Source organism: Charadrius vociferus, unplaced genomic scaffold (genome assembly GCF_000708025.1).
Source record: "Charadrius vociferus isolate BGI_N301 unplaced genomic scaffold, ASM70802v2 scaffold1327, whole genome shotgun sequence".
Classification (NCBI taxonomy): Eukaryota; Metazoa; Chordata; class Aves; order Charadriiformes; family Charadriidae; genus Charadrius; species Charadrius vociferus.
This window is the reverse complement of record NW_009649415.1, coordinates 45,021-53,019: the sequence shown is the minus strand read 5'-3', so window position 1 is coordinate 53,019 and position 7,999 is coordinate 45,021. Positions and strand designations below refer to the sequence as shown.

The window sequence follows — 7,999 nt, the reverse complement described above, 5'->3', positions numbered from 1 at the left end:
ATGGGTTGCAGAGGTGGTTTCTTATTAAATCTTGGTGCAGGAGTAGGTGTTGTACAACATGCACTGCCACTACTCAAACTCCATCAGCACCGGTATAAGTTGCCTCGGTGACTAGAAAACAAAAAAGAGGTCAGTTCATTCCCCTGCCCCTCATGACAAAGACCAGACAAAGCCAGATACCAGGGGAGAGGACTCTTCTGATGAAGATCCAGGAATGGGTCCTTCTAAAGAAGATCCGGGAAAGGGTCCTTCTCAAGCAAATCAGAGAGAGGGTCCTTCTTGGGCAGCGTCAGCGCAGGAGGAGGAATCGGATGCAGAGGTAATCGTTAAATCCTTCTCTATGAAGGATTTATGAAATATGACAAAGGACTTTAGCCATCATGAAGGTGAAACACTTATCTCCTGGTTGCTCCAATGCTAGGATAATTGGGCTGATACCATGGATTTAGATGGCAGAGAAGCTAGGCAGTTGGAAAACCTGGCAAGAGACAGAGGTATCGATAAAGTGACTGGGAGAAAGTCAAATACTCTCAGTCTCTGGAGGCGACTTGTATCAGCCCTAAAGGGCAGGTATCCCTTTAAGGGTGATATCGAATGCCGCCCGAGCAAATGGACCCCCATGGAGAAAGGTATTAAATACCTGAGAGAATTGGCTGTGCGAGAGGTGATTTATGGTGACTGACAAGTGAATGTAGACCCTGATGAAATGCCAGGTAAACGATCTATGTTGCAGAAGTTTGTGCAGAGTGCACCATCAATGTATTCCCACACTTTGTCAATGCTGATCTGGGGACTATCTGAGGATGATTTGTAAATGAAGTGGCTAACAGAGTATGACACTATGAAGACATTCTCTCTCATCCCCTCCCTGTTTTAGCTGTGGAAAAATTGAATGATAAAACTGAGAAAATGATTGAGAAAAATGAGAAACTGATAAACTGTCTAGGGTGGAAGAAAGATCCGACTCTTCCCCTGCATGGACCCATGTCGCAGCAGTTAGGAGCAGACACTCTCCTATGAAACCTGCTCAAAAGAGAAAGAACGTGCCATGGAATATCCCGTGCTTTTGCCTCTGTGACTATGGAGAGGACATGAAGAAGTTGAATTAAAGTCCTACCTCAGCCCTACAGGCACGAGTAAGTGATTTGCAAGGTAAAAGAGATAGAAGAAAGAACTCTCCCAGGAGAATGGCTGCTCCGGTCCACAGGGAGCAGGGCTCAGGTCCGGATAGGAATCCATCTGCTAATTGTAGGTACTATGCTCAATATTAGAGGTACCCTGCCTCCAGCCAGGAGGATGAGAGGGACAACCGAGTTTATTGGCATGTGTGGATTCGATGGCCTGGCACGTTAGAGCCACAAAAGTATAAAGCCCTGGTGGACACTGGTGCACAGTGTACACTATTGCCATCAAATCATAAAGGGGCAGAATCTGTCACTATTACTGGAGTAAGAGGGGGGGTCTCAAGAACCGACTGTATTAGAAGCTAAAGGGAGCATAACTGGGAGAAGCACCCCATTGTGACTGGCCCAGATGCTCCCTGCATCCTTGGCATAGACTACCTCAGGAGAGGGCATTTTAAAGGCCCAAAAGGGTATTGGTGGGCTTTTGGTATAGCAGCTGTAGAGACTGAGGACGTTACACAGCTGTCTACCTTACCCGGTCTTTCAGATGACCCTTCTGTTCTGGGACTGCTGAGGGTTGAAGATCAGCAGATGCCAATTGCTACTGCCACAGTGCATCGAAGACAGTATCGCACCAACCGAGACTCCCTGATTCCCATCCATAACATGATTCGTCAGCTAGAGAGCCAAGGAGTGATCAGCAAGACTCGCTCACCCTTTAACAGCCCTATATGGCCAGTGCGAAAGTCTGATGGAGACTGGAGACTAACAGTAGACTGTCATGGCCTGAATGAAGTCACACCACCACTGAGCGCTACCATGCTAGACATGCTACAACTTCAGTATGAACTGGAGTCAAAGGCAGTCAAGTGGTATACTACAATTGACATTGCTAATGCCTTTTTCTCTATTCCTTTAGCAGCAGAGTGCAGTCCACAGTTTGCTTTCACCTGGAGGGGTGTCCAGTACACCTGGAATCGACTGCCCCGGGGGTGCAAACACAGCCCTACTGTTTGCCATGGACTGATCCAGACTGCACTGGAGAAGGGTGGAGCTCCAGAACACCTACAATACATTGATGACATCATTGTGTGGGGTAACACATCAGAAGTAGTTTCCAAGAAAGGTAAGAAAATAGTCAAGATTCTCCTGAAAGCAGGTTTTGCTATAAAAAGAGGTAAGGTCAAGGGACCTTAAACAAGAGATCCAATTTTGGGGAATTAAGTGGCAAGATGGCCAGCGTCAAAAGCCGTGCTAAAGTCAAGGTAGAGTCAATATTCTTCTGAAAGCAGGTTTTGCTGTAAAAAGAGGTAAAGTCAAGGGACCTGCATGGGTGATCCAGTTTTGGGGAATTCAGTGGCAAGATGGCCGTCACCAGATCCCAATGGATGTGATTAACAGAATAACATCTATGTCCCCACCTACTAACAAAAAGGAAACACAAGCCTTTTTAGGTGTTGTGGGTTTCTGGAGAATGCATATTCCAGGTTATAGCCAGATTGTGAAACCTCTCGATGAAGTGACTCGAAAGAAAAATGAGTTTATGTGGGGCTCTGAGCAACGACAAGCCTTTGAGCAAATTAAACGAGAGATTGTGCATGCAGTAGCCCTTGGACCAGTCCAAACAGGATGGGACATTAAAAATGTGCCCTACACCACAGCCGGGGACAATAGGCCTAACTGGAGCCTCTGGCAGAAAGCACCTGTGGAGAACCAATACCAGATGTGATTTTGTCTCGACATTGCTACTGTGCCGCCATCTCCTGGGAGGACCACCTTCTTCACGGTTTTGGAAGTGACAACCTCATGTGCCTGCGCAGGGACCAAGGGCGCGAAAAGAGCAGGAAGAGGCCTGCAGGAGAGCAGCACTTACGGTCTATCTGTGCATGAGTGAGATCCCTATATAAAGGGAGCACGCGCCTTTTGGCGCCCCCTTTTCTTCTCCGCTTCGTCTCCTCTTTTGAGACTCCATGAAGCGTGTAATGATTGAAGACTTCGGACAGAATCTGCAGAAAAACTGTTGAACTCAGAGTGGTAGTAGCGAGCTTTCTCCCTCTTTCCTTATTTTCTTCCTTTACCTCCTTTTCTTTTCCTCCCTTTGCCTTCCCTTCACCTTTCCCCTGCGCTTTATTCTTTGTTAAAAGTATTAAGTAAAAGGTTGTACGATATTTGACCGCCTTTAGCGTCTTAATCTCGTCCTTGGGATTATTTTTAACGGAACCTTCCCGATACTGGATCGGGACAGCACCAGGGGAGACTCAAGGTCAACCCCTAGGGTTTTGGAGTCGAGGATATAAAGGCTCTGAGGCCAACTATACTCCAACTGAGAAAGGAATCTTGGCAGCGTACGAAGGAGGTAGAGCTGCTTCAGAAGTAATTGGTCCTGAAGACCAGCTCCCTGGCGCCCCTATAACCAGCTGGATGTTCAAGGGTAAAGTTCCTTCAAGTCATCACGTAACCAATGCTACCTGGAGTAAGTGGGTTGTCTTAATCACACAGTGAGCTCAAAAAGGAATCATAGAAGTGATCACAAATTGGTCCAAAGGCAGAGATTTTAGAATGCCACCAGAGGAGGTGGTAACACGTGCTGAGGAAACTCCACCATATAATGAACTCCCAGATAATGAGAAACAGTATGCTCTGTTTACTGATGGGTCTTTTTGTATTGCAGGAAACCAGCAAAGGTGGAAAGCTGCTGTGTGGAGTCCTACATGACAAGTTGCAGAAGTGACTGAAGGACAAGATGAATCGAGTCAGTTTGCAGAGGTGTAAGCCATGCAGCTGGCTTTAGATGTTGCTGAATGAGAAAAGTGGCCAATACTCTATCTCTATACTGACTCATGGATGGTGGCAAATGCTCTGTGGGGGTGGTTAAAGCAGTGGAAGCAGAGCAACTGGCATCACAGAGGTAAACCCATCTGGGCTGCTGAACTGTGGCAAGATATTGCTGACTGGGAAACTAGTCGTAAAGGTATGTCATGTAGATTCCTGTATAGCCATGAGTCGGTCCACTGAGGAACATCGAAACAATCAACAAGTCAATCAGGCTGCTCAAATTTTCCAGACAGACTTGTACAGGGAACATAAAGGTGAACTATTCTTAGCTCGATGTGCCCATGACACTTCAGGTCATCAAGGAAGGGATGCAACATAGAAATGGGCCCGCGACCGAGGGGTGGATTTAACTTTGGATGCTATTGAGCAGGTTATCCATGATTGTGCAACATGTGCTGAAATCAAGCAAGCTAAACGGTTAAAACCTTTGTGGTATGGGGGACGATGGGTGAAATATAAGTATGGGGAAGCTTGGCAAATTGATTACATCACACTCCCTCAAACTCGCCAGGGTAAGCGCTATGTGCTTACAATGGTGGAAGCAAGCACCAGATGGTTGGAAACCTATGCCGTACCCCATGCCGCTGCCCGGAATACCATCCTGGGCCTTGAAAAGCAAGTCTTGTGGCGACATGGTACTCCAGAGAGAATTGATCAGACAATGGGACTCATTTTAAAAAGAATCTTATAAGTAATTGGGCCAAATTGGGCTCTTCTTGCCTGGAGAAGAAGAGGATGAGGGGAGACTTTATCACCCTCTACAACTACCTGAAAGGAGGTTGTAGAGAGGTGGGGGCTGACCTCTTCTCCCTGGTGACAAGTGATAGGCAACGGGGGGTGGAACCTTTAAGAATTGGGATAAGCATTTATTGCAAGCTACCTTGTTAGCTGGTCCTGCTTAGTCAGACCTTTTACATGCTGTAGAAAGTGATAAAGTGCATGAAAGGAATATGTTAGGGAAAACTGTTTGGGTTTTTTCTTACTTGGGGCAAAGGCAAAGCCATTGGTGGGACTGTTTTTGCTACCTGCGTGTATCTATATATATCTGTGTGCGTATAGATTTGATAGATAAAAAGGAATAGTTATCTGAGCAAGATGCAAATGATATGGAATAAGGGGTGGAATGTCCTGGTTTGAGGTAAAACAGAACCAATTTTGGTCAGTAACTTCGCTTCTTAGCTGGGCCTCTCTAACTACTGAAATTAACAGCATATTGTGCAGACAATGTTCACTCTCTCAGGGTGATAAGCCCTATGTTTATAGTTTATGCCAAAGAATGGTATGCAGAGAGGCTCTTGCCTATACTTATTGCTGTAACAACCTAGGTCAACTAACTTTGTTATTTGCCCCGTTGGAGTGTCAGAAGTGGAACAGGATGGGAAGCGTGATTCAAAGGAAAGAGAAATGTTTAAAAATAAGCTATATTTATTCTGGATAAGAAAATCCCCAAATTCACAGACCTTTGAATTAATCAAGTAATCAAGTAATTCCTTGCCCTTCTGTACTGTAACTTTCTAATTTATCAGAACACAGCAGGAGCTTTCCCTATACTTTCAATTTATGGATCTCAGCTCTGTCCTAGAGGGAAGAAGTCCTTGTAAGCACCTATGGTGGATTGACCCTGACTGGATGCCAGGTGCCCACCAAAGCCGCTCTATCACTCACTTCCTCAGCTGGACAGGGGAGAGAAATATAATGAAAGGGCCTGTCCTGGTTCCAGCAGGGATGGGGTTAATTTCCCCAAGGAGCCGGCAGGGGGCAGGTATTCCATCCCATGTGACTCATGCCGGGGCTATAAGAGGCCTAGCTGGGGCGAGGAGAGCAGTCGCCACTTGGGGGTGGGCTGCAGCAGTGCGGGTCTGGTCGGTGGGCTTCGTGGTGGCATTGTAATCGCGGCTTCATATTCCTTTATCGGTGTTACTGTTTTGTTTTCATCTTTCCTTTTGCTGTTCTGTTAAATTGCACTATTTTAACCCACGAGTTTGGCCCTGTCAATATAGTTTTGCTTTTTTTTGTTCAACGGCTGTGGGAGTGGAGCGAGCGGCTGTGTGGTTCTTTGTTGCTGGCTGAGGCCAAACCACGACAGGGTCGTAGGTCAAGATAAGTACAGGGAGATCACTCACCAATTACTGTCATGGACAAAACAGACTCAACCTGGGATAATTCATTCAATTTATTATCAATCAAATCAGCGTAAGGTAATGAGAAATCAAAACAAATATTAAGACAACTTCCCCATACCCCTCCCTTCTTCCTGGGCTCAACTTCATTCTCTATTAGAAATTTACCTCCTCCTCCTGGGTGGCGCAGTGGGACAGGGAATGGGCGTTCCGGTCAGTTCATCACACATTGTCTCTGCTGCTCACGCGCTTCCCCTGCTCCAGCTTGGGGTCCCTCCCACAGCAGACAGTCCTCCACGAACTTCTCCAACGTGAGTCCTTCCCATGGGCTGCAGTTCTTCATGAACTGCTCCAGCGTGGGTCCCCCACAGAGTCACAAGTCCTTCCAGCAAACCTGCTCCAGCGCGGGCATCCCACAGGGTCACAGCCTCCTTCAGGCGCATCCACCTGCTCCAGCGCGGGGTCGTCCATGGGCTGCAGATGGATATCTGTTCCACTGTGGACCTCCATATGCTGCAGGGCGGGGGACAGCCTGCCTCACCGTGGTCTTCACCACAGGCTGCAGGGGAATCTCTGCTCCGGAGCCTGGAGCACCTCATGCCCCTTCTTCACTGACCTTGGTGTCTGCAGAATTGTTTCTCTCACGTATTCTCACTCCTCTTCTTTGGCTGCTGTCTCTGCAGCAGTTTTTTTCCCGCTTCTTAAATATGTTATCACAGAGGTGCCACCACCATCACTGATGGCCCAGCTTTGGTCAGCGGCAGGTCCATCTTGAGGCTGGCTGGCGTTGGCTCTATCGGACATGGTGGAAGTTTCTAGCAGCTTCTCACAGAAGCCCCTCCTGTGGACCACCCTGCTACCAAAACCTTGCCATGCAAACCCAATACAGCACCCAGCAGTGCTTAGGGGATGGAGGTGAGTTCAGGGCACAGAGAAGCCTTTGGGGGAGCTCTGCCATGACTTCAACACTGGGGAGCATGGGACTCACCCCCAGGGCTCTCCAGTGGGCTGCACCAGGTTGTGGAGCTGGAGTCTAGTCTGCATGTAGCATTGGCTGGGTGCAAGTAATGAAGCATGGATGGCACATGCTAACATTTTGTTCCACTGACTACTGTGGAATGATTACTAAAAATGATTGATAATCCAGCTCCTGCAGGCTGCGAAGTCACCCAGCTGGCGGCAGCAGCCTTGCTTGGGTTGCCTGTTGGACACACTTTGCCTCTTCCCTCCTCTCCCCTCCTGAAAACCCCATACAGACAAAAAAAACCTCTCTATGTTGCTTTGTTTTCTAGCTGGGGAGTTACAGTTGAAAGCTATCACTAACAGTCTTTCTCATGGAACAGGTAAGGGACTGTGCAGGACCAGAAGAACAGTTAAATAAAATGAATGTATGCACAGCCTTAAGTAGGAGATAAATATAGATCAGATTATATAGATATATACCTATATGCTTACTAAGATACTTACACATTTGTCATGGTTTGGCCTCAGCCGGCAACAAAGAACCATGCGGCCTCCCACTCAACTCCCACAGCCGTGGGCAAAATTGGAAGAAAAAGGCAAAACTCATGGGTTGAGATAAAAGCAGTTTAACAGAACAGCAAAAGGAAGAGAAAACAATAGCAATAACACCGGTAAAGGAATATACAAACACGATTACAGTGCTGCTGCTCACCGACCGGACCCGGACCGCCGCAGCCCACTCCAAGCCATGACTTCCTGCCCCCTCCCCCAGCTAGCTCCCCCCGAAAACCTGGGCATGGCTCACATGGCATGGAGAGCTTTAAACTAGATTTGAAGGGGGATGGGCATGTAACTGGGCTCACTAGAGAGGCACCTGGGCATAGTAGCTCAGCAACTGTGGGGCAGAGTGCTAGTATTTTTGAGAATCAGAAGGCCCACCACTCCTCAAGGGCAAAA

At 47.5% G+C, this 7,999-nt stretch overlaps 1 protein-coding gene across 1 annotated transcript in view; it reads left to right on the top strand.

Annotated features, from left to right (window-relative positions):
- Positions 1-214: 214 nt before the first annotated feature.
- Positions 215-7,999, top strand: part of LOC104290399 — a gene marked incomplete at its 3' end in the record, with an annotated part of 27,627 nt that continues 19,842 nt past the window's right edge. The window contains exons 1-4 of the mRNA XM_009889492.1: positions 215-319; positions 422-629; positions 1,672-1,996; positions 3,308-3,597. Coding sequence (XP_009887794.1) covers positions 215-319; positions 422-629; positions 1,672-1,996; positions 3,308-3,597 — 928 coding nt within the window. The remainder of the gene's footprint in view (positions 320-421; positions 630-1,671; positions 1,997-3,307; positions 3,598-7,999) is intronic.